The sequence below is a fragment of the Entelurus aequoreus genome, linkage group LG07 (genome assembly GCF_033978785.1).
Source record: "Entelurus aequoreus isolate RoL-2023_Sb linkage group LG07, RoL_Eaeq_v1.1, whole genome shotgun sequence".
Taxonomy (NCBI): domain Eukaryota; kingdom Metazoa; phylum Chordata; class Actinopteri; order Syngnathiformes; family Syngnathidae; genus Entelurus; species Entelurus aequoreus.
The window spans coordinates 40,230,988-40,258,071 of NC_084737.1; the positions used below are offsets into that span (position 1 = coordinate 40,230,988).

A 27,084-nucleotide genomic window follows, 5' to 3' on the forward strand; every position below is an offset into this window, starting at 1 on the left:
GTCAAATGCAGAGGACACATTTCACCACACCTAGTGTGTGTGTGTGTGTGTGTGACAATCATTGGTACTTTAACTTAAGTTAACTTTAACTTAATAATGCTTGTCTTTCTCTCAGACAGACAGGGCTTTGCTGTCCGTAACACACACACACACCCCACAGTGAGCTAACGTTACACTAAAAGCTAATTAGACTTCACCTCAAGGACTGCAAGCAAGCTGAGCTGCCGCTTATTTTCTAAAACGTCAACGGGCTCATACTGATGTTACTAGTAGTTGACTTGGAAGTGTTTATTATAATTTGGGGAGAGTCCAGTGCATTATGCTTACCTTTCTGCTCACTCCATCGAAGGAGCACTGACTCCATGCGCTCTGAATATACACTTCTGATTGGCTTTTACATGCGCTCTGAATACGCACTGCTGATTGGGTGTTACTGCTCTGCATGTAACAATCAGATGGTTCTGTGGGTGGGACAATGCTGGGTGCTGCAGAGACGTACTGGCAGAGGCAGAACTAAGCGGAGCAGCTTGTTAAGACTTTAGTTTAGGCGGTGCCTTAACAATAAAGTGCTGCGGGAAACCCTGCATATAAAAATGCCTTTTCCGATTAAATAAGTGGGTGTGTTAATTCTCCTAGTCGGGACCAATACGATCAAATAGACATTCTCTGAGTGCCTGCAAGTCCGCATTCGGGGCAGGATTACTGGTGAGCTGCAGCACTGCTCCCCAAGGAGATGGGTCAAATGCAGAGGACAAATTTCACCACATCTAGTGTGTGTGTGTGTGACAATCATTGGTACTTTAATCTTAATCTTAATATTGAAACTAAAGTCGTTGCTCTTTTTAAATGTTGTTTCAACTTCTATGGTACTGTTAGTCATATTTCTTTATTTTGTTCATCTGGACTGCACTTCCAGCGATTGAACATTATTTACGTTGTGAGAAGACTGACTTTTGCTGCGTTTTTTCACTCATTTGCTCCTCATTCGTTTCACCGTTACAAGCTCCAGAATTTGCATGTACGCTTTGCGGCCCATTAATATTTTTTTTAATGATTATATGTTCATGATCGTGAGTAACCATAATCAAAATCAAAATTAGATGAAATGTCCAACCCTGCTATACAATTATAAAAGGAAATAGCTGAATAGATATGTCTAATATATATTTGTTTTATTTCTGATCGTCCAAAATGTTGACACACATGTATGATGGATAATTATTTTCTGTCCATCGTCTGTGTGTGCTGCACGATCACTGATCCTGCAGCCGTGTTTGGAACTGTTAGTTTGCATGTTCTTGCTAAATAAAAAGCAAAATAGTGTTCACAAAACGATGAGTGTTGAGTCACATTGCGCGTGCTAAATAATTATATTTGCATTTTCATCTTCCAGTAATGTGGGTGTTTTAATGATCAGCATATATTCTGCATAAAATGAAGACCGAGATGCTGATTTAACAGACGCCATCCAGTTTGTAAACGTTTAGTAGATCAGGTTTGCTCGTATTTTAGTACATGCAAACATTTAGTAAGTCAAGACCTATATGTTCCCGAAAAGTAAATGCGTATATGAATGTTTAATGTTTCTGATAAACTACAAAATAAGTAATATTGTTGCAAATTTTGCACAAAACAAGATGAAAACCATAGCTTTTTTTAAAGAAAATAGCCCATAAGGTTGACTAGTGACCCAGGTTTACATTTTTAGAACATGTTCAAAGACACTATTAGGATTATTAAAAATGCCCTTTTTTCTGTGTATTGAGAATCACTTATGGAAATTGGTTCAAGTTGCAGATGTTTTTCTGCTCAGTTTATTCATGTACTTTGTTAACGGGGTCCTATTATGCAAAACCATCATTTTTACCTGTTGGTGTATTTTGGCAGAAAATAATTGAGAAGCACTGCATTAACCGACATCGAGGTAGAAGGCTAAATCAATTGTGATTTAGTTTTTTGCCATTATCACGAAGTCCTAGTTCTTTCTCTCTTGTATTGAAAGTTCTTCCCTTTTATCTCACGTGTGATTTGCATGTGATTTCATACATTAAGTAGCTTTTTTTTTTTTTCTTGTTTTATATATCGTTCTTTGGGTATGCAAGTAAATGTCTTTTTTGAGGTTTTACTGCTGTTTCATTATGTTATATTGTCATGGTAAAGAAATACATTATTTTATGTAATACTTAAAACATTTCTCAATAGAAGTAATTTGACACATAGTCATTAAAAAGACATTATAAATTTATTCCAACTGTGAAAAAGATCAGTTGGAAATTGTGACTGCTACAGAGGGGGTAAAGAGCCCTCCGATCTCAGTGGAGTTCCTACCCTGAAATAAAAATATTCCTGAGTCTCTTTGTGAAAAGCTAAACATTCTGAGCATTTGATGTGGTGTTAGTGGACGTCTTCTGTGCTGCAAGAACACTTCAAATGAAAACAAAACTGTTACATTTAGCAATAACTGTAAAAAACAGCTTACATGTTAATAAGTGCATATCCTTTTTATCTGTCAGTCCGCAGAGCGCCAAGGGACGCAATGACACCTTCTACCTGACTCCGGAGCCCGTAGTGGCTCCAAACAGCCCCATCTGGTACTCCACTCAGCCAATCCCCAAAGAGCAGTTGGAGCAGATGCTGGCCCGAATTCTTGTTGTCCGTGAAATCCACGAAGCCATTCAAATATCGGAGAGTGTCCAATAATTGGACTGGAGGAGAAAGCCACTTGAACTAGACTTCTCCTTTCTCTTTGTTCAATCTTTTGATTGATAAATCACCAGTAGTTTTATATTCCCTCTCACCCTTCTGTGTGCCTCAGAGGTGGCATATATAAGTTTATATTCATCATGACTCTATATACACTCTCTTGTACATAACCACAATCAATACAGGTCATTATGCCTCATCCACAGAAATTCCTCACCTTTTTTTTCTTATTATTTCTGATTAGCCAAAGGATACTTGTACTCTGCCTGTTATATTTGAAATACTTTTAATATTGGCTCTTTTTAACCATTACTCTGGATCATTTGTTAATATGCTTTCCGAAAACATAACTCTAATATATTTCATATATTTCTTTTCCTGCCTTTATCATTTGTCTTTGTATCCGTTGTCACAACAGATACCGCCGTGGTATTAAGGCTGCGCCAAGTAGCCCAAGTTTTAAAGGCCTACTGAAATGAAATGTTCTTATTTAAACGGGGATAGCAGATCCATTCTATGTGTCATACTTGATCATTTCGCGATATTGTCATATTTTTGCTGAAAGGATTTAGTAGAGAACATCGACGATAAAGTTTTGGTTGCTGATAAAAAAGCCTTGCCTGTACCGGAAGTAGCGTGACGTCACAGGTTGAACATTTGCACATTGTTTACACCAGCAGCGAGAGCGATTCGGACCGAGAAAGCGACGATTACCCTATTAATTTGAGCCAGGATGAAAGATTCGTGGACGAGGGACGTGAGAGTGAAGGATTAGAGTGCAGTGCAGGACCTATCTTTTTTCGCTCTGACCGTAACTTAGGTACAAGGGATCATTGGATTCCACACTCTCTCCTTTTTCTATTGTGGATCACGGATTTGTATTGTAAACCACCTCGGATACTATATCCTCTTGAAAATGAGAGTCGAGAACGCGAAATGGACATTCACAGTGACTTTTATCTCCACAACAATATATCGGCGAAACACTTTAGCTACGGAGCTAACGTGATAGCATCGTGCTTAACTGCATATAGAAACAGGCGAAATAAGCCCCTGACTGGAAGGATAGACAGAAGATCAATAATACTACCAAACTCTGGACCTGTAACCACACGGTTAATGCTGTACCGCCTGGCGAAGCCTAGCAATGCTGTTGCTAACGACGCCATTGAAGCTAACTTAGCTACGGGACCTCGACAGAGCTATGCTAAAAACATTAGCTCTCCACCTACGCCAGCTCTCATCTGCTCATCACCACCCATGCTCACCTGCATTCCAGCGATCGACGGCGCGACGAAGGACTTCACCCGATCATAGATGCGGTCGGCGGCCCGGAGACGGAGGAAGTCAAGGTGAGGACAGCGGCGCGGCGGCGGGCGTTGTAGCTTTCTACAACACCCCGGCCGCTATCAGAGTCGGCAAGAAACATATTTCCCTAAAGTTACATACGTGACATGCACATAGCGCCACGCACGTACGGGCAAGCGATCAAATGTTTGGAAGCCAAAGCTGTACTCACGGTAGCGCGTCTGCTATCCAACTCAAAGTCCTCCTGGTTGTGTTGCTGTAGCCAGCCGCTAATACACCGATCCCACCTACAGCTTTCTTCTTTGCAGTCTCCATTGTTAATTGAACACATTGCAAAAAAATCACCAACACAGATGTCCAGAATACTGTAGAATTTAGCGATGAAAACAGAGCTGTTTGTATTGGGATACAATGGTGTCCCAATACTTCTGCTTCAACCCTTGACGTCACGCGCAAACGTCATCATACCTAGACGTTTTCAGCCGGAAGTTTCCCGGGAAATTTAAAATTGCACTTCATAAGTTAACCCGGCCGTATTGGCATGTGTTGCAATGTTAAGATTTCATCATTGATATATAAACTATCAGACTGCGTGGTCGGTAGTAGTGGGTTTCAGTAGGCCTTTAAATGGCGTGACATCTTTTATTTTGACTTATGTCTGGAGCCAAGTTAATAGAAGGACGTGAAAGTTGTGTGAGGCTGCTTGTGGTACAGCAGTAAATCACACTAACTGGAGACTTTCTTTGGAATATTTGTGTCTCTGCCCCTCTCCTGGCCTCCTGAATGCTCCCTTCTTCCCTCAAATCACCAAGCCTGAAATAATTCTAAGATTTGATTTATTTGTCTTTATTAAATGACATCCGTGAAATGACTGATCAAGGCGATGAGCCCATACTGTACTATAATGTAAAATACTTAGTTCTGTCTTATATTATTAATCACTGTCATCTGAGGATACTGGCAGTGCCTGTGGGTTTTTTGAAACCCTTTCTTTGTACAGCTGCAATACCATGTGTTTGCCTTTCTTGTACGTCCAGTATGAATTGTTCACGTGCATCCATAAGTACTGGTAGCCTACATTGTGTGAGAATAAATCAATACACAGTGATCATTTTTTAAACAAATCTTAATAAAGGTCAAAGTATAAAACAGGCTACAAAAATAACCATTGGGTAACTTGTCATACATTGATGCAGTATGAGAACCTAAGCTGTGGATATGTATGCATGATAGCAGCCGGATTGTTCCCATGAGACCTGCAAGTTAGGAACAGGTTCGGCCAGCCTGGCAGGTTGTCACACTTCCTTTGTGGTGTGCATGTTGCTGCTCCTTTGTTTTCCGGATTAGCTACTTGTGACAGAAGTGCAGCCTGCGTTTTTTTCCACTTCCAACCACCAAGACTTTCTGAAGGTAGTTTAAGAAGCATGTGAGCCTAGATTTAGCAGGGATGAGGGTAGCAGTCTCCGCAGTAGCTGCAATGTGCCCTGAGGTTCTTCTGAATTAGTTTTTTGTCTGTGATGGCGATTTCTTCCCCTAGCTTCTTGGTTTGCATGCTCCAAGTGTGTAAAGCTGTTTATAAAAAAAAAAAAAAGGTAATCAGGGTTGTAATACGAGTTCAAGTTTGTCGGTCATGTCAATGTTGTGGTTCTCTCTTCTTACCCTTGTGACGTTCCACCGCTTAGCCAGTATAGCAGACACTGATGAACAAATATATACTGCTCCTAATACACACAGGAAAAGTGGCTTGATAAGATGCTTCTGATATTTACAGTCTGAACACATGCATATAAGGTCACTTAGTTGTATTACTCTATCAAGTCTCATTGATCACATTTTTGTCAAAAAGTTGGTAAAACTATAAGCAACTGCATTGTCTCTTCATCCACTTTAGTATTGGATTTCCTGAGAAAATGCAGAATCCAAGAGCAAAACATTTGAGCTCCCTCTCAGCACTTTTTACTTCTTTAAGCAATTGTGTGACACTTGTTTCAGATATTTTTTTTCTTGTTTTTGGGTGCATAACCAACCAGAGTCTGAACCATCCACATTCTACGTAGTCGTAGGTCAGCAACAGCAGCTTGGATATCAGGCCGCCTGCCGCATATGCACAGCTGCATCATCCACAGCAGTGCGACAAATGTCCCCGATCGTCCTACGCCTGCACTGATAAACAGCAGAGAGGGATCATAAGCCTCTTGATGGCATGGAAGTAATGTTAAGATGTGCAGAAGGCCAAAGGTCAGACCTGCAGTGCACCACAGCTGGCCCCAGACGTGGCATGTCTTGCAAAAGACATCGCACGTGATCTGTAAAGCGACAGAGTGAGGAAGGGTCCGTTGGAACGCCGCGGTCGGGCCAGGATGGATATTGATAGTGTGTTATGATCCTTTTTGTGAGACAGTCTCTCTGAAACACAGAACACCAGCCTTTGACGTGGCACAAACCTAGGTAAGCACCTACCAAGTCGTGATTACAAAGTAGAATGGAGAAGACAAATTATTCTAACCTGTCTGAGGTGAATGGTGGAGGTAAAATAATCTGGGCCCAATTGTTTCCGAGTTACTGTCCTCACTTGGAAAGGTCCGTGATAAACTGTTCCTGATTGCAGAGACCAATACTCGTCACACAGCACCTGCACCATCCAAGCAGATTTTTGACGTCTACTGCATAATACTTCAATTAAACAAATACTAGACACGCATTTCGTGGATGATTACTGCAGTGACAGTAATTGTGCTTCCCATCCAACCTGATGAAGCCTGAAAGGTGTTGTAAAGAGGAATGAACGAAACTGCCCAAAGAAAGATGTGCCAAGCTTGTGGCATCATATTCAAACGTACTTCAGGCTGCATGTGTGCCAAAGGTGCATCAACAAAGTATTGAGCAAAGGCTGTGAATACTTATATACATATGTGATTTCTCAGTTTTTTATTTTTAATACATTTGCAAAAATGTTTAAACATTTTTTTTCTTCACATAGTCATTATTGGATAGTATCTGTGGAGTTTTGAGAACAAAATTTATGTATTCCATATTAGAGTAAGGCTGTAACATAAGAACATGTGGAAAAAGTGAGGTGCTGTGAATACTTCCCGGATTCAATGGATGTAAGTGAGTGAGCCAGATCTATTTAAAAACATATTTTTAAAAATGTATCCTTAAAAAACAAATATATTTTGTTTTGTTGTTTTTTTTGTTTTTTTAAATTATGATTCAATTTAAAATCCAAATAAATGAGAAACGCGATTTGGATGTGAAATCTTTTTTTTTAAACATCCCTTAATAGGACAGCTAAAAGGGGAACTGCACTTCTTTGGAATTGTGCGTATTGTTTACAATCATGAGATACAAAAAAGACAAAAGTGTTTTTTTTGCATTCTAACATGTAAAAATCGGCTTGTTCTAGGTAGCAAGCAATGCATCTAATAGCAGCAATCCATTCTGTCTCTAAATCATTTTAAAAAGGCATTCAAAATACAGCTTGGTTATTATACAGGTTACGGGACATAAATTAAGTAATTTATGTCCCGTAACCTGTATAATAACCAAGCTGTAGCAACATTGTTTTTGTAAGAGCTAACACTGAGGAACCCTTTTTCTAGCGTAGTAACACATCAGCTTGATACGGTATTAGTCGTAAAAGCTAACTACAGAAAGAGATAAGCTAGCTTCTACGTCAACACGAAACGTGTTTGAGTTTGTAATGCACAATACTGCAATAGGACACCAATCTTTACTTACTGAAAAACATGAACATTCATATTACAGTATCTGTAAGATATTAGCCCACATTTCATGTTTTCTATGTACACAGCTAGCCAGTCAGCGTATGTACTGTAGTTGGCGTGCTGCGTATCATGGTCGATATTAAAGTGACTCACTCGATGGACAGTTGTCTGTTTGGTGCAGTTCCCCTTTAACAATGAAAAAAAAAAAACAATTCGCCAGAGACATAGTATTGTAGTCGAACCTATTTTTGTTTTGTTTTGTTATGTTTATTAATGATTATAATGTTATTTTTTCAATTTGTGTATTTATTGATAAGCAAAATGTAATTGTCCTACTTTCACACTTATTATTATTCAACTCTTTTTTTTTAGTTTAGATACATGTATTTTTTTTGGATTTTCCATCAAGTGTATGTTTATTTGTTCCTTAAAAACTCCAATAATTACGTAAAAAAAAAAAAAAAGAACCTATTTTTTATACAATTACACCAACCCCACTGACAACGAATTTTCCAGTCTGAACACGTCAGTAAAAAGATGTATCACAAGTATAAGCCTTTCAAATGGAGGGTATGAAGAATTAATATGTTATTTTTTGTAATTTTAGTGTAACAAGAAACTTTGGCAAGAAAGCATTGATTCCTGCTTGTTACAATTGTATTACTTGCCAAGGCTCCGAGATAAAGTGAGATGTTTAAAGGCACACACACTCACACACTTACGCACATCAACACAAAGGTAACATGTCTCACTATGTCCTTGTGTTTCACAGCTGTCACCATGACGATCACCCTCACGTTCTGCTCCCACACCATCCTCCAGAAATCAACTATAGTGTTTAGCGTTGGGCCCTGGGTGCAGATGAAGTCTCGTTCTGATCCTCCGCCCTGTGTACAAATTCACAATAACTATCTGATAACAAATCATCTATGCTGCGATGGTGTGTCGTGTCTTACTGGCACAAAATTTGCATTGATGTAGTCAGAGTTGGGATTGGAGTTTTGAATGGACAATCTCACCCGACAGTGGTCATCTGTAGCCAACACGTAGTTGAGAAAATGAAAAGCAAGGGTTGCTTCACATACAAGCACAGTATGTTGTGTACTCACATGGTAAAATGTACGGGTAGCGGTTCTTTTCTCTGTTAGCCTCTAACTCCCCCACTTTCATTGACAGATCTTTGCCGACATCATTTAGCTTCTTTAAAAAGACAGTGATATCATTACATGAGCAATAAGGAATATTTAGTAGTGTCAAACGATTAACATTGTAAATCAGATTAATAATGATGATGGATCAAGCCAATTAATCGCACTAATTTGGACAACCCTAATATTTTGTAAACTAAACCCTAAAAAAACGTTTTGGTCTTCTCATGGCTCACAAAATATTGTTGGGTCATAAAAGGTGCCCCCAAACTATTTTATAGATTCGATGATCCCGGGTTGCCATGGCAATGGCATGACTTCTCTTTTTTACCAAGCCAGTGTTGAATTGATGGTATTGAAGTGGTCATTACTGTTGTCGAATACATTTTATAGTCGCTTGGTTTTCAGAGTGTGAGGGGCCTCCTCTGGGAGGTGCCTCAAGACGAAAATGTATGATTATGTCAGAGAAAAAAAACAACCCTTATTTGTCAGGAGGGATCAATGAGGAAAATCTTAGATATGACACCTTTTGTTACGGTGTGTGTTGGTCTTGACCCCAGTGCAGAAACAGGAGACGGCGTGCCGGTAAAAATGTATTTGATAAAAAATACAAAATAAAAAATGCAGCTTGGGACAGCACACAAAACAAAAACTAGTGCAGCTAGAGACCACACACAAAACAAAAACTTGTGCAGCTAGGGACAGCACACAAAACAAAAACTAGTGCAGCTAGAGACCACACACAAAACAAAAAATTGTGCAGCTAGAGACCACACACAAAACGAAAAATAGTGCAGCTAGGGAGTGCACACAATAACCCAATTATAGTGCAACAGGGAAGTGCACAAAAGGAAAAACCATTAGTCACAGGTGGCACAGGAAACTCTATGCAGGATAGAGGTCCAGAGCACAAAGATCCAGACCACAGGACTGTCATATAAAGCATCCTGACTGGTAACCAGGAACAGGTGTGTCCTGATTGTCAATTACCAACAGGTAAAGGAAACTAGTGCTCAGACTTGAGGATTGGTGACAATGGGAGGCAAACAGGAAATGGAACTGAAAATAAGAATGCTGGAGGGGAAAAAACACAAAACACAGGAACATAAATGAGCAAATTCTAAAACTGTCATGAGAAGTCATGACAGTTTTAATAATTAGAAGTTATGTAGCTTATATTTGGAATGTGTGGCCTAAAAGCAAAAAGAAAATGGGTTTATTTGACCTATGATCGTAATTGTGTTGGCCAGCTTGTGGCAAGGAAACATTCTCTGGAAGTCTGAAAAGCATCTGAATCAAGTAGGGAAGCAATACAAGGAAGTCAAGTTTTAAATTGTACTTTTGCCCTGCTAACATTTTCAACAAACAGACAATTTACCTCAAATTCTTGTTTAAAGCCTTTGTTGTTACACGCAGAGAGTGTTTGGCAAACAGAGTCAAAATCCTGGAGGATCTGTGCTTTTGAAAAAGTCTGCGACCTGGAAAATAAACATTAATTTTCATCTTAAACATTCATTTTTATCTATCTATCTATCTATCTATCTATCTATCTATCTATCTATCTATCTATCTATCTATCTATCTATCTATCTATCTATCTATCTATCTATCTATCTATCTATCTATCTATCTATCTATCTATCTATCTATCTATCTATCTATCTATCTATCTATCTATCTATCTATCTATCTATCTATCTATCTACCGTAGTTTTCGGACTATAAGTCGCAGTTTTTTTTCATACTCAGGAGCGACTTATGTGTGAAATTATTAACACATTACCGTAAAATATCAGATAATATTATTTACCTCATTCATGTAAGAGACTAGACGTATAAGATTTCATCGGATTTAGCGATTAGGAGTGACAGATTGTTTGGTAAACGTATAGCATGTTCTATATGTTATAGTTATTTGAATGACTCTTACCACAATATGTTACGTTAACATACCAGGCACGTTCTCAGTTGGTTATTTATGCGTCATATAACGTACACTTATTCAGCCTGTTGTTCACTATTCTTTATTTATTTTAAATTGCCTTTCAAATGTCTATTCTTGGTGTCGGGTTTTATCAAATACATTTCCCCAAAAAATGAGACTTATACTCCAGTGCGACTTATATATGCTTTTTTCCTTCTTTATTATGCATTTTCGGCTGGTGCGACTTATACTCCGAAGCGACTTATACTCCGAAAAATACGGTATCTATCTATCTATCTATCTATCTATCTATCTATCTATCTATCTATCTATCTATCTATCTATCTATCTATCTATCTATCTATCTATCTATCTATCTATCTATCTATCTATCTATCTATCTATCTATCTATCTATCTATCTATCTATCTATCTATCTATCTATCTATCTATCTATCTATCTATCTATCTATCTATCCATCCATCCATCCATTATTTACAGCACTTGACTTTCCCCTACATATGGTAATATAGCCTTATTCCATCCATCCATCCCTTTTCTACCGCTTCTCCCTATCGGGGTGGCGGGGGGTGCTGGAGCCTATCTCAGCTGCATTCGGATGAATAAATAAATTCACCCTAAAATGACAACATGATTTTTTAAATTTGTTTTTAAATTGAAAACATTTAAAAACAATCACTATGGGTTTTTGTTATGTGTTGTAATTTGAAGAGTAAATAAAAAACAATTTATTGTTTGGAATAAGTGAAGAGCTGTGAATACTTAGACCTGATCTACAAACGTACTAAGATTCAAACATGACAAAGTAAACAACGTTTGTAAACTCTAAAAATGGTGTGTACTGTTAGTGGGCATGTTGTTGGTGATCTATTAATAGATGATATTTATATTACTAATTAGATTATATTACTTTTTTTTTTCTGACAGAGCAAATGTGTTGCTACACGTAGGATGGATGATTATTGTCTGTGGTTGAAGTGCGATCACCTCCCTTCTCACAGCCATTTGTGGGTAACTGTGCCAGTTGGCACTTACCTTCCAAATGTGATAAATATTCTGTAGATGCAAATCAGTGGTCACAAAACAGTTTTAGTCCTGTTAAATCCCATTGCGAGTTCTAAATGATTATATTTGCATTTCCTCCTCCTAGTATGCAGGGCATTCTAATCAGAATATATTCTGCATGTACTGTACATGAAGACAGACACGCTAAATGGATTGCGTGAGCTATTTTGCTCATTTACAAAAGGTAATCCTTTGCGCACGAACTTAGTAGATCAGTTTGATAGACACAAATCTTCAGTAGATCAGGCCCTTACTGTACATATTCTACATTCTTACAATAAGATGTTATAGTTTGTTTTGGGGTACTCACCTCATGTCTTTCCTTGTACTTGACCACCAACTCAGGCAGTGTGTTGAAGGCTGATGATTGTCAGTTTGAGAATGGAATGCTATAAAAAAACACATTTCACAAACTAGCAATAATCAATTAAATACAAAGTAAGTAAAGAAGATACAAAGTTCCATCCCTGCTCTTAATGGTTTACCGTAATGGTCGCTTCATATAATGATGTTGGTAAGTTAATAGCCCCTTTGAAACCCAACTCCTCATCTGATCTGCCACAGCAATGTTTAGTCAGAAAGACACGATCCAAGACAAACTGCATTCTTACTACAAAACTGTTCCAACAAGAGGAAAAACCCGCTCCAACAAGTTTCCAACAACAAACACTAAAACACAGTCACGGTTTAAAGAACCTTAGGTTTCCAATTGTTTTGTTGTTTAAGAATTACCTTTCTGGACAACTTGCTGTGTAGGCTTTGTAGTTTAGATCGAAGACAAAAAACCACGCTGATCCAAGTCCTGTAGACTTCTGGTTTTAATAATCCACAGAAAGGCCCAGTCAAAGAAGAAAAATAGCAAAAAGGGTGGAGCTAAAGGGTGGAGGCTGGAGCTTTGGAGAAATGAAGGGTAGTCCTGTTTAGAGATGTCCGATAATATCGGCCTGCCAATATTATAGGCCGATAAATGCGTTAAAATGTAATATCGGAAATTATCGGTATCGTTTTTTAAAATTATTTATTTTATTACATTGTTTAAGGTGTCGTCACATTGTCCATAATGTAAATGATGAATGGGTTATACTTGTATAGTGCTTTTCTACCTTCAAGGTACTCAAAGCGCTTTGACAGTATTTCCACATTCACCCATTCACACACACACTGATGGCGGGAGCTGCCATGCAAGGCGCTAACCAGCAGCCATCAGGAGCAAGGGTGAAGTGTCTTGCCCAAGGACACAACGGACGTGACTAGGATGGTAGAAGGTGGGGATTGAACCCCAGTAACCAGCAACCCTCCGATTGCTGGCACGGCCACTCTACCAACTTCGCCACGCCGCCCCATCATCATCTTATGAATCATATTGATTACGCCCTGCAATTATTTACATATCGCATCTGTCACAACCAAAAATTGACTTCATGATTGCTTTGCCTTAGTCATAGACACTGAAGACACATGGAATTTCAGTGCAATGTTGTTGTTCAATCAGTCAATCAGAACCAGAATCAGACTTTGTTTATATGGCACTTTTCATGCACAGGCAAGTGGCAACACAAAGCGCTTTACACCAAAATAAAAAAGAGAAAAAAAGACACACACACACACACACACACACACACACACACACACACACACACACACACACACACACACACACACACACACACACACACACACACACACACACACACACACACACACACACACACACACACACACACACACACACACCGTGGCGCGGTTGGGAGAGTGGCCGTGTCAGCAACTTGAGGGTTCTTGGCTCGATCCCCACCTTCTACCAGCCTCGTCACGTCCGTTGGGTCCTTGAGCAAGACACTTCACCCTTGCTCCTGATGGGTCGTGGTTAGGGCCTTGCATGGCAGCTCCCGCCATCAGTGTGTGAATGGGTGTGTGAATGGGTGAATGTGGAAATAGTGTCAAAGCGCTTTGAGTACCTTGAAGGTAGAAAAGCGCTATACAAGTACAACCCATTTACCATTTACACACACACGCATGCACGCAGCACTATAAACAATAACAAAACATGGCATGGCACTGAAGATTAAGGAAAAACACATCCTATGGAGGAGTCCACACTGGACTAAAATTAATACCATCTAAAAAATAGTAGAACAAATATTTTACCATATGTAAAAATGAAATAAAAATAATACATTAATAAATGAATACAAACATTAGGCGATTGAGAAATTTTTTACTAATAATAGCAATAATTAATATAGAAAATAACAGAGTGAAAATAGGAACCTAAGTGTATTATGATCAGTAGAAAGTGTGATTAAAAAGGTGTCTTAAAAAAAAAAAAAAAAGTGTGTCTTAACGCTTTTTAAAAAAAAAAACATAAACAGTCCCTGCAGTCCTGAGGCTCTCTGGCAGGTGGGGGCCATCATGACTTAATGTTGCATCACCGAGAGTCTTGGTTCTGGTATTTGGCATACTTGCCAACCCTCCCGGTTTTACCGGGAGACTCCCGGTATTCAGCGCCTCTCCCGATAACCTCCCGGCAGAAATTTTCTCCCGACAAACTCCCGGTATTCAGCCGGAGCTGGAGGCCACGCCCCCTCCTGCTCAATTCGGCCCTGAGTGGGGACAGCCTGTTCTCACGTCCGCTTTCCCACAATATAAACAGCTTGCCTGCCCAATGACGTCATAACATCTACGGCTTTTAGAGAGTTGAGTGCACAACTGCGCACACAACAAGGAGAAGAAGCAGAAGAACGAGGAAGTTACAGACATGGCGACGCCGTCGACGAGCAAGATGAAGAAATACGCTTGCAAGTTCCAAAACGAATGGAAACAAGAATTTCAGTTCTTCCAGGACAGTTCGAAGGGGAAGGGGTATGTTGCCTGTACATTTTGTAAAACAGACTTCTCCATTGAACATGGTGGCCGAAATGATATACTTATTCATGAACGGAGAACGAAGCACATGGCGGCGGCAGCGCAGCACCGTTCACAGCCCAGTATTATGGGCCACCTCGCAAAATGTATTATATATATAATAAAATAAATATATATATATATATATATAGCTAGAATTCACTGAAAGTCAAGTATTTTATACATAATATATATATATATATATATATATATATGTGAAATACTTGAGTTGGTGAATTCTAGCTGTAAATATACTCCCCTCTTAACCACGCCCTTAACCACGCCCCCAACCACGCCTTCCGCCCCCAGCCACGCCACCCGCCCCCTCGTCCAGGTAGAGGACGAGAATCTGTCCCAGGTGGAGGAGTTTAAGTATCTCGGGGTCTTGTTCACGAGTGAGGGAAAGATGGAGAAGGAAATCAGCCGGAGAATCGGAGCAGCTGGGGCAGTATTGCAATCTCTCTGCCGCACTGTTGTGACGAAACGAGAGCTGAGCCAGAAGGCAAAGCTCTTGGTCTACCGAGCTATCTAAATTCCTACTCTCACCTATGGTCATGAAGTGTGGGTCATGACCGAAAGAATAAGATCGCGGATACAAGCGGCCGAAATTAGTTTCCTCAGAAGGGTGGCTGGCATCTTCCTTAGAGACAGGGTGAGAAGTTCAGTCACCCGTGAGAGACTCGGAGTAGAGCCGATGCTCCTTCGCTTGGAAAGGAGCCAGCTTAGGTGGTTCGAGCATCTCCCTAGGGAGGTCCTCGTTGCACGTCCCACTGGGAGGAGACCCCGTGGCAGGCCAAAGACCAGATGGGGGGGATTACATCTCCTTTCTGGCCTGGGAACGCTTCGGGATTCCCCAGGAGGAAGTTGCTAATGTTGCTCTGGAGAGGGAAGTCTGGGGGTCTCGGCTGGAGCTGTTGACCCTGCGACCCGATTCCAGATAAGCGTTTGAAGATGGATGGATGGATGGATGAAGTACGTGTACCTATATAGATATTAAATATGTGGGCTCTGTACCGAGGATGTCGTTGTGGCTCGTACAGCCCTTTGAGACACTTGTGATTTAGGGCTATATAAATAAACATTGATTGATTGATTGATTGAAATACAGTATATGTAATGCAATTAATTAAATAAATTAAATCAAATTAAATAAGTATCTAAATACATTGGATATCAAAATCACTACACTAACTACAGTTGTTTTCTATTATAACTGTGTCCTTAGAGTGATCTGGGATCATGTTTACACAGCTGTTTTTACACGTCATCTTTGATTGTAATGCTTTAAGTCTGCATATTAATTTCATACCAAATTGAATAGGGAAGTTTGCCAAACATGTTAATTTCATACCAAATTGAATAGGGAAGTTTGCCAAACATGAAAAAAATACAGTACAAACTGTGGTTTAGCCATAGTTTTTAGGGTAATTGCAAACACGCTCTTATACACGCTCACATAGACATGCATACACCATGAATTGGTTTACGTGGACCCCGACTTAAACAAGTTGAAAAACTTATTCGGGTGTTACCATTCAGTGGTCAATTGTACGGAATATGTACTGAACTGTGCAAACTACTAATAAAAGTTTCAATCAATCAAAAAACACACTACGATGCTTTTTTTTTTGCCACACAGCAGAGCTTTGACTTTGCTGTAACAACAGTCATTTGTACCAACATAACACTTAAGGTTGCATTGATTAAAGCAAGCTAAAACAACAACACATAACTTCAACTACTTCAACTTTAACAAACCCCCCCACATCAGACCCTGACGACAATGCAATATGAAGTACAAACGATAAAACATTAAATACTAAGATTATGTGAAAGTACGACTTCGAGTGTATACTTCCCTGACGTCCTTAAAATTTTGTAATCACCCAGGGTGTAAATCTACCCGGAACCGTCTCTAATAGCACCACTCTAAAGTTTGAACTGAGGTGTTCTAAAATTATTGACTGGAAGTGTACAGTATATGTTTAACATTATCAACAGATTTGAAAATAAAAACAGCAGGCCAAATTAAAAGTCAGATGAAAAAAATGAGTCTTTAATTTCCCTCTTTTGGCTGCTCTAATAAACTGTAGTAGCCACAGGCAGTTTGTTGAAGCCATAAAAATAGAAAGCGTCTGGGATCCATCTTCTTTTAGACTGACTTCAGCATTCTGAATCGCAGCTTTTATTCAGTCATAAAAATGAGTCCTTTAAAGAGGTAATTACAAATAGTGCAAACAATGGGCTGTAAAAACGAAGCAGGGAAGACTTAACAGTACAACCTTTGTTGGTGAAAATATGTTATTGTTGACATGCACCATTCAGTCAGGAATGGCCAATTGCTACAAAATATAACTGAAAATCATAATTAGTCAGTGAATACAAATGTACTTGGGAGATGTGGTTTTTGAGGGTCACGTCATGACCTACTATGCATTTGAAAAAGATAACCCAATAACCCCATAAAAGAGTCATATTGACATAAGCACCTATTGTGCAGTGTATGTTATGATAATATGACACAGCTATTCCAACATCTGCAGGTATTAAGCAACCAGTGCATGTAGCACTTTGTGTTATTCTCTCCACTCTCTACTGAATCCATAGATATGTACACATGCATATGCATCAGATGTAGTATGACGTACTATGCATCATTTGCAGCATTTGTATGCAATACAAAATATGGCCGTTAGATGGCAGTGTAAGCGAATAGAGGCCAAGGGTTTCCATCAATACAATGCAAATATTTGGTGGCCTTCAGCTACTGGAGGCTGCTGTAGTATTATTGCACATTTGAGCTAGAAACAAATAAGTATTGCATAATAAAGTCAGCTTTGTGTTGATGCAGTCGATTTATTATGCCAACACTCTAGAGACGTGTCAACAATCAAGCTCCTCGTGGTAAAATTGTAACTTAGTAACAGGTCGATCATTTTAAGACAAAAGTGTTGAAGTGTAAATGTAAGGCTCAGACTCCATATCATTGCTTGTGCTATAATCCAGCCTCGATAAGAAGCATTTAACGTCTAATCCTGCCCACATGTTTTTTTTTTTTTTTTTTAATATCTTCTCTGGCGCTCAGGCTCTTTATGTGCACATACTGCAGCACTGTGGAGGTGTGTGTTTGTGTATGTGTTAGTGTGGAACAGGTTTTTATGTGTGTTCTTCAGTGATAGGGCGATGATGGTGACTCATTGGTGAGTTGTGTGTATATAAGAGAGGGTGAGAGAGAGACAGAGGGTGAGAGAGAGAAAGAGAGAGAGAGAGAAGCTCGGATACCATAGAAACACACATATAGCCGTGATGGAGGAGAGCTCTGATAAAAACAAAGTGTTTCCAACATTTTATAATATCAGCAAACCGATGGTTTGTTTGCCTTCCTGCTACAATAAGCTTCTTTTTCTGCAGCACCTCCAGCAGAGACAAGGACACTCAGTTCATTGGGAGTTCACAAGCTTCTACGTCTGCCTCATTACGGAAAACACCGTCCTACTCTATCTAATCTGTGTTTGCTTAAAATATTTGTGTTTTTTGAGGAGGCAATGGAGAGACAGATTTGCTGTCTGATGGCAATTATTCACTTGAAACAAATTTGCTCAGCCAATTAAGTATTTGACAGGGGACACCAAAATAAACATTATTATTAATGGTTAATGAGCCCCAATATTATGTGACTTCAGAGTAGCCCATTATCTCTACCCGCACTCCATCTTCCGTTCCTTCATTTATATTTGCATACTGTGATGAATAGTTAATACCTGAAGATTTCCCATTATAATTTGGATCTCAGCAAAGTGGATGGACTTTGTTCAGCAGACAGGAAGCAAAGTGCTGAGCGTAGACTCATGTTGCTGCAGCCCAAAAATCCGTTTAGCACACATTTCTTGGCTGACTCAAAGACACTGAAGAGCAAAGCAGCACATGATGTATCACTGCAGCACTAAAGGCCAAACTGGGAAGATGAGGAGGAATCGATGACTGATTGTCTGTTTACATATTGTTTTTTTTTTTTACATTGTATTCAGCACCATGTTGACCTGCAGAGAGGATACAAAAGTGAATGACAATACAGTGATAGACAAACAATTGTTTTTGTTGAATACGTTTGCTGTATGTTACAAACTCGCATGGCTGCTGTAGTTGTGACCCCAAGATGCAGGAGACAGGCGGACGACGTGCCGGTAGGACAACTATTTAATCATTTTACACCACAGGATGAGCAATCTTGCACACGGCATGCAGCTAACAGTCCGTAACAAAGAAACAAAACAATCCTTGAGCACCGACTGGAGGGCAAGGCAGGCATAAATGTCATCCGATTGGGAACCACGACCAAGTGTGGCCAGGCTGCCAATTAGCGACAGGTGAGGGGAAAAGTGCTCAGGGAGACAGACAGGACATGGAACCAAAATAAGAGCACTGACCATGAAATATACACAAACTAAGGAAACATGTGACACCTGACATGACAGATCGTCACACTGTAGGCATTATGCACCAGGGGCGTCACTAGCTTTTAAGGACAGGGGGGGCTTAGCCCCCAGGAGATGCAGAATGCGAGCGAACATAGCGCACGAGCACAAAACTTCACAAACGGCTAACAAAGACTTAGAAATTATTCATTGTTATTATTATTATTTCAGTCGGTTTAGTTTCAATGTGAGTTCAGTACAACAACAAACATGGGTTTGTACAGTGACATTTTGTTTACAGCATCAACAAGAAACAATTACTTGCATGATCCTTCAAGATACACTGAAACACAATGAAAGTCATGGCATTAGCCTCCAAGTTATTATTTCACAACATAGAGGCTAATGCCACAACTTTCGCTCACAATACAATAATTCTTTGTTCCCAAATATTTTGAAGTTGCACATATGTGACTAAAATGGTTGTAAATTCAAGCCCTGGAAATATTACTTAATTACTTGAATTAAAGTAATATCTGGATCGGGATAATTTGGCTTGTATATAATTATTATAATTATATATATATATATATTATGGCAAGCTGTTAAGGAAATTAAATATATATGGAAGTCTGAATAGAAATGAGAAACATTTATATATACTGTAAATAAGAAAGACTGCTGATCTGAAAAAGAGCCAAAGCTGTCAAATAGCTGAGGGACCATCTTCAAAGTGCAATGCTGAAACAAATAATGCAAACAATAAAATGTAACTTCCAGGGCTTGAGATTAATGTAGTCCCGTCATCCCGGGGACGGTAAAAAAAATGCACGGGACGAAATTAAATGCTCCCCGGGACGATGGCTTTTAATCATTTTTTTTCTTTTTCTTTTTATGTATTTATTCATTTTACATTTTATATTAAATGTCTTGGTTTTTCCACCCTCTGAAAATCCTATGAAATGTTTAACAAGACATCCTATAATAATACAACAGCTAATTATGTAACAATACAATAAAACAAATATATTTAATGATGTTGTTTTTATTATTTTAACAATAGGCTAATGTATATTACTTTATATAGATTCTACAAGAAACACACAACTTAAAAACTAAATTATTTACAATTGCAGACACAAGGTTCTTGTTCTGCAGTGCTGTGTGCTAATGTGCTTCGTACACCTGCAGGACCGCAAGCAAGGGCGCAGAGAAAATGCGGACTGGATTTTGAGTGATGTGGGCATTTTCTATATGAACAAGTGGAATGGATTTGATACAGACGCACTAAAGGGGCTCTCTACCTTACACTATGAAGTAAGGGGAAACTGAGTGAATAATTATAGGTTATATGATTATTTATTTAAACTCATATTCGGGCCACTTTATAATGAATATGTCGGCATGTATTTGTAAAAAAAAAAAAAAAAAAAAACATTTATTTTTTTATTTTTTTTTAAACACCAAATTATTTAGAACATTTTAGGGGGGCTTGAGCCCCCCTAAAATAGGCCTAACAACGCCAATGGTATGCACCAATGTTTTTAAACAATAAAGGTCTTTTTAAATACATGCAAGATTTTTTTGTATCATACTTAATAATCTGATTAACAAGGTTTGAGCTATTCATATGGTAAATACATTCTTGCTAATTATAGCTCTTTATCCTAATCCCAAATCCATCCCCAAATCTAACTAAAACCCACAATTCTTAACCCGTAATCCTTTGTTAAAGGGGCCCTATCATGCAAAACCAACTTCTCTTACCTATCGGTACCTGCCTATATATATGAAAGAGCTGGCCGCTGAGGCGGACAAAGGCAGCTTCTAGCTGTGGCTAAGGAGGAAGCATAAGAGTTGCGGGGCAAACACCTAGGACATCAGCAGGGGGTGGCAGGGAGACATCCCTGCCATCGCTCCGCCACCATGAGCCGTTCTTGGGTTAAAGGAGCGAAACGTTGATGAATGGTGGTCCCCAGCTGATGACCTGTTTATGCCCGCAGAGGTGTTCAGTGAGGTGTCACAGCACACCTGTTAAAAGGCACTGGAGGAGGTGCGTCAGGTAGCAATGCCCAGCAGGAATTCCATCACCTGTATCTTGATATGGGATCTACCTGAGTCCGAAAATTTGAAATCAAACCGTGGAGGCATTGTAGAGACATTTATAAAACAATCTTGCCCTTCATGTTTCCTCCAAACGGTCCGTTTGGAACTGTGTTTAAGTGTCATGTTTTGTTCAAGTGTGACGTCAGCGAATTATCCATGCATGGTAGAATTTTACCCAAACATCCTTGCGCGAGTCATCCTGAATCTTGAATCTTGAATCTGTTTTAATTTATTTAAACCCGGCTGTGCCACAACATAATCTCCATGATAAAACCCAAAAAAGGAAAATGCTCTGTTGTTTGTTTGCTTTAACCAGCACAAATCACTACACTAACTTTCAGCCTCATCTTAAGAAAAAAGTTTAAACTTTTATTATTTGTGATTCAACTGTGAAGAAGTCACTTTGAGTGTGTACAAAGAAGAGTCCTGTTTCACCCACAACCTTTTACAAAAAGATGGATGTTCCTAAAAAAATACTTTTACTGGTGGAGTTGGTGACATTATTTTTGGCAATGAATGAGACAATGAGATGATATGTACTAGCAGTAGGTTAAGAATGTGTGAATGATACATTAGCAAGTTTATTATCTTAAGTTGTTGTGTAACTAGCTTAGCCTTTTACTGTAAGACAATAGCATTACTGTCCTCTGACAAAATAAAGAATGATTTTCCTAAAAACTACTTTCGATTGGATAAATGCCAACTGTGTTTGGCAATGGACCAGTTAGTAATATAATCCGTTATTATGTTTGCAATGAACTTTGTAGCATGGTTTACTGAATAGCTGGCTTGAAACTGTTGTTTACAAACGTTCAAAGCAGCAGCAGTGAAAATATTAACATGATATAGAAAAGAAAAGCATTTTATTGTCAATATAAACATATATACATTCAGGAATTGTCATGTCTGTGTGATCATGTTTTGTTTTAGTCATGTTCGGTTTTGTTTTTGGACTTTTTGTGCACTTTTGTTTGTCACCATAGCAACCATTAGTTTCACCTGGTTCACATCGTCATGTCACGCACCTGTTTCACGTTTTGAGTCACGCACCTGTTTTCACTAATCATGTCACTATTATTTAAACCGATTGTTGCCAGGAAGTCTCCCTGGCGACACCACACTCCTGCCACTCTGTTTCATGCTCACTTCACGCTGCTTGTTTCATAGCTTCCATGCCAAGTAAGTTTTTGTTTATTAATGCCACAGTTAGTTTTTTTGTTTCATTGTTCATAGTTTCTGCCTTTGTGCAAGTTTTGTACTTCCGCCTTTGTGCGCGCTTTTTGTTTATTCCTTTTTATTGTCATTATATTAAATCATGTACCCACCTCCAAGCCACGTCTGGTCCAAATCATTTGCACCTCTGGAGAACAAACCACGCCATAGACCAAGTCTTGACAGGAATTAGTATTGGAGAGAGAAAGACTCAGTGGAAGTTTAACTTTAGTCATCTTATCGTACCAGAAATTTCCGACCGGGCTTCCTTACTTTGTGTCTGCCTTGTCATCTCCGCCCTATATGAACCAACAACAAACCGCGGCTGGTCTCGCTATATCATCTGGGATGTTGTGTGAAAGTCAAGAAATGAAAACCCATCAATAGTTCACTCCGCATTCACACCTTGATGGTGGTAAGCTACATTTTGTAGGCACAGCTGCCCTGGGGTAGACTTGTGGAAGCGTGGCTGCCAATTTGCGCCTACGGCCCCTCCGACCACCACCACACATTCATTCACATTCATACACCAGTGTGAGTGGCGCTGGGAGAAAGTGAAGTGCCAACGGCCATGAGTACGATTGCGGAAGCTGGAATCGAACCTGGAACCTTCAAGTTACTGGCATGACCACTCTACCATCTGAGCCATGCCGTCCCTCACCCCATCATTAATCAAAGCAAGAGTTGTTTGTATTTATATTTTTCTACTCAGTAATGGATAGGATTTGAAATGGGACCAAAAACCACTTAATAAGTAGATTTTAATTTTGTTGTTTGTTGATTGAATATCTTTTGACTGGAAAGACTCAGAACATTTCACAAACATACATTGCTTCAATTGTTGTGACCTCAAGATGTGGAGGCTGTAGGCGACGTGCAGTTAAGAGTCTTTTAACCATGGCAGTCTAGTGCAACAGGGAAGTGCACAAGAACATAGTTTAGTCTGGTAGGATGATAGTCAGTAACATAGGCAGTTGTCAGTAACACTCCGACAATCCTCCAGCCATGACTGGGGGGCAGGCTGGCATAACATAGCTCTCTGATTGGCGATCAGAAGCAGGTGCGTCTCCTGGTGGCAGGTGAAGGAGACAGCGCTCAGAGAAAGTAGTGGAGCCACAACAGGAAGAGTAAAAAATAAGAGCGCTGACAAGAAAGTGAATACAATAAAATAAGTAAACACGTGAAATATGTCAGACTTGCATGACAGGTCATGACAAGAATGTAGCAAAAGATTGTAAAAAGTTGCCATAACAAATTCATTTCTATTAGTTTTTGTATTTGACAGGCATTACCATGTTCAAAATAGTTTATGCGACCTTTTCAATACAGACACAATTTAATGTTGTAATTGTAAATATTCTATTTTATGCTTGAAGTTGCCAAGCTCTTTTCGACTGGTGTATAAGCACTGTCAAAACTACCAGGGATATGAGGACATATTGAAATGTCAAAAATTATAAAAAAATTGTAAATATTTTTCAGTAACTCCTGAAACACAATCTTGTAATCCACTTTTCTGTGTCATTTCTAGTCAGAACCATTACCATGAATTGATTAACGTGGACCCCGACTTAAACAAGTTGAAAAACTTATTCGGGTGTTACCATTTAGTGGTCAATTGTACGGAATATGTACTGTACTGTGTAAACTGTACTGTTTCATATCATGTATTCTCGTCCTTTGCAATCTTCTAATAAAAGTTTCAATCAATCAATCAATGAGAACATGCGCAATTAACAATACAAATCCCTTTAATTTAAAAGGGGAATACATATTTTGAGGAGTAACTGCATGTCTAGCAGGATCTTGGTGTATTTTAAGTTATAGCATAACATAAGATCATGCAAGGATCATCACATTGTTGTAAAAAGCCCATGGATTATGAAGAATGCAATTCTCAAGATGCTTGAGGTAAGTGAGGTCGAGCGTCAGACTAGTATGTCAACAAGATGTTTTCCCAAACTTCTAACCAAGATGGCTGTCTTGTAAGGGAGACCATCCTTGATGTACTTTGATCTAGGCCGCCAAGATTCAGTTTCCTTTGACATGTTTTGACAAAATGTGCCAGAATTCGCCAGTGCATTGTTGCAAGTCGACATGTGGTGCCTCACTTTCATCATCTTTGAGTCATTAACAGCTCATCACCATCTCTCTCTCTCTCTCTCTCTCTCTCTCTCTCTCTCTCTCTCTCTCTCTCTCTCTCTCTCTCTCTCTCTCTCTCTCTCTCTCTCTCTCTCTCTCTCTCTCTCTCTCTCTCTCTCTCTCTCATTCTCTCTCTCTCTCTCTCTCTCTCTCTCTCTCTCTCTCTCTCGCCAACTGTCTGATTGAAACAGTCCAACTGTTTTGTAACGTTTTCCGTTGCATGTTCCTCAAAGCAGCCACAAACCAAAGCAGGTAGTGAGATCACAGGGAGAAACAAAGGCGGCGAATGCAGCAGAGGAACCAAAGATCCCTTCAACTGCCAGCATGAGAGACAGGGGTATATAGAAGTGTCATTTGCACACACACACACACACACACACACACACACACACACACACACACACACACACACACACACACACACACACACACACACACACACACACACACACACACACACACACACACACACACACACACACACACACACACACACACACACTAATGGAGAAAGTGTAGTTATAAAGAAGTTGACACAAACAACAAAATAGGAGAAGGTGGGATTAGAGAAGATTGACAGGAAGAGTTTGCAAAGCGCTGGGGAACATGCAGCATATGTCTTTTGATGCCTTTATGTTGATGTGATGTGCTCATTCAAATGTTCTCAAAAGCATGATTTATTTTGTCTGTTACTGTAAGCTGACCTATTGAACGAGCTCTCAAACTGTTGTGCATTTACACAGGCTCTATCTAATGGTACGCCAAAGTTAAAGTTAAAGTTAAAGTCCCAATGATAGTCACACACACACTAGGTATGGTGAAATTATCCTCTGCATTTGACCCATACCCATGTTCACCACCTGGGATGTGGGGGGAGAAGTGAGCAGCAGCGGTGGCCACGCTCGGGAATCATTTTGGTGATTTAACCCCCAATTCCAACCCTTGATGCGGAGTGCCAAGCAGGGAGGTAATGGGTTCCATATTTATAGTCTTTGGTATGACTTGGCCGGGGTTTGAACTCACAACCTTCCAGTCCTTCCACTCTAACCACAAGGCCACTGAGCAAAGAATCACTTGATTAAAGTTCAGAGTTTTATTTTCCTATATTCAAACACAGTTTTACTGTTCAAACTGTGTGTAAAGTTACAGTGGCCAACAATATTAAATATACTTGTTAAATAACACCTCTGCCTTGTTTTTAGTCAATTGCTTGTATTCCAACAAGTGATTTCTTCCCGGAAGTGAAAACCAGTGGTGGTCAACTAAAGTAAGATGGCTGTTGAAGCAGTGGCCGCACTATTGGAGTACATAAGGGGCCTTTATCTTTCTGCAAAAAGCAGATACGAGCAAAAATCCAACTATGCAATGGAATAGATCCTTGTACTTTATATATACAAAAAAGATTTGTTGATTGATAAAGGATTATTAGTCGGTGAGTTCCCAAATATATCGAACTATCTTGTGATCCAGACATCCTTCTTTACGACAAAACAGATGAAAACTTGGAAAAGCATTTTCTTTGTGTTGCTGGGTCAACTACATTGGTATCCAGATTCTCCCGGATAATCAATCATCGTTTTTGCTCGGTTGAGGTTGCATTTCACGATTTAACTTTGTGTCTACAACCATGTTTGTTGCCTACCCTGGCCGTTAACGAGTACGTGTGTTTCCCACCCATCTTTGTCAAAATATAACTATAGATGTCAACATTGTGTATGTGCTTAAAGCTTAATTTATGATTGCTGCCTGTGGTAAAAGCTTAACTCTTTTAGGTTTTGCTCACATTTGATTTCTTTTACCTGTATATATTAGAAGAACAATTTAAAAACTTAACTAACATAAGATGAGTACATGTAATAATTGAATATCATAATGAAATGTTCTTCTGTAATTTTAGCATAAAACAATAGTCTGAGGAATAGCTAATATGGCCAATTACATATATTTCAGGAGCAATAAGATGATAATAAAACACAACCCAAACTGCAATTATGAGACACATTGAATATTTTTATAGTAATTAGTGTTTTTCAAATGGGCTTTTGTTTGAAAAAAATAACCAGACTTACACTTCAGAATGTAGATCAGTAATGAATTATTCTGTTCACGTTTCTCTTGGTAACCCATTATCAAAGTATTTCATCAGTATTTTACATTGAAATCAGCCTCATTTGTAGTTTAACGGTGAATTTTCATACTCGATTTTAGCAAAGTTAGACCTTCAATGGCAATCATCAGATCAAAACATTCATTATTCATTCATTCATTATCCGAGAGGATTATCTTGACTGTTATTATTTTTGCTCTTCACCACAACAAAATAAACTGAGAAACAGATTGTTTATACATGACCTTTTCATTGATCAGTATTGATAATTGACGTAGGTGTATTGTACTGTACTGTAAG

General features: G+C 39.2%; 2 protein-coding genes across 6 annotated transcripts in view; one reads left to right on the forward strand and one right to left on the reverse strand.

Annotated features, from left to right (window-relative positions):
* Window positions 1-5,457, forward strand: part of LOC133653863 (transcriptional regulator QRICH1-like) — a 28,719-nt gene extending 23,262 nt beyond the window's left edge. For 2 of the 3 annotated variants that reach the window (XM_062053643.1, XM_062053642.1), the window contains exon 12: window positions 2,514-5,457. In XM_062053643.1, the coding sequence (XP_061909627.1) occupies window positions 2,514-2,700 (187 nt within the window). In that variant the 3' untranslated portion in view covers window positions 2,701-5,457. The remainder of the gene's footprint in view (window positions 1-2,513) is intronic. The other variant, XM_062053641.1, reaches the window with a different exon arrangement.
* LOC133653867 (receptor-type tyrosine-protein phosphatase V-like) lies at window positions 4,838-12,740 on the reverse strand. Of its 3 annotated transcripts, XM_062053651.1 has the most exons (12): window positions 12,631-12,679; window positions 12,384-12,453; window positions 12,209-12,287; window positions 10,266-10,365; window positions 8,849-8,939; window positions 8,696-8,772; window positions 8,492-8,626; window positions 6,518-6,643; window positions 6,257-6,417; window positions 6,039-6,174; window positions 5,671-5,732; window positions 4,838-5,580 (listed from the first exon to the last, which is right to left on the reverse strand). In XM_062053651.1, exons 3-12 carry the CDS (start codon window positions 12,211-12,213, stop codon window positions 5,427-5,429), a joined length of 1,047 nt encoding a protein of 348 aa, XP_061909635.1. In that variant the 5' UTR covers window positions 12,214-12,287; window positions 12,384-12,453; window positions 12,631-12,679; the 3' UTR covers window positions 4,838-5,426. The 3 variants fall into 3 exon arrangements, with proteins under 3 accessions (XP_061909635.1, XP_061909634.1, XP_061909633.1); XM_062053650.1 differs by lacking the exon at window positions 12,384-12,453 and having other exon boundaries at window positions 12,631-12,740; XM_062053649.1 differs by lacking the exon at window positions 12,631-12,679 and having other exon boundaries at window positions 12,209-12,561.
* Window positions 12,741-27,084: the final 14,344 nt, after the last annotated feature.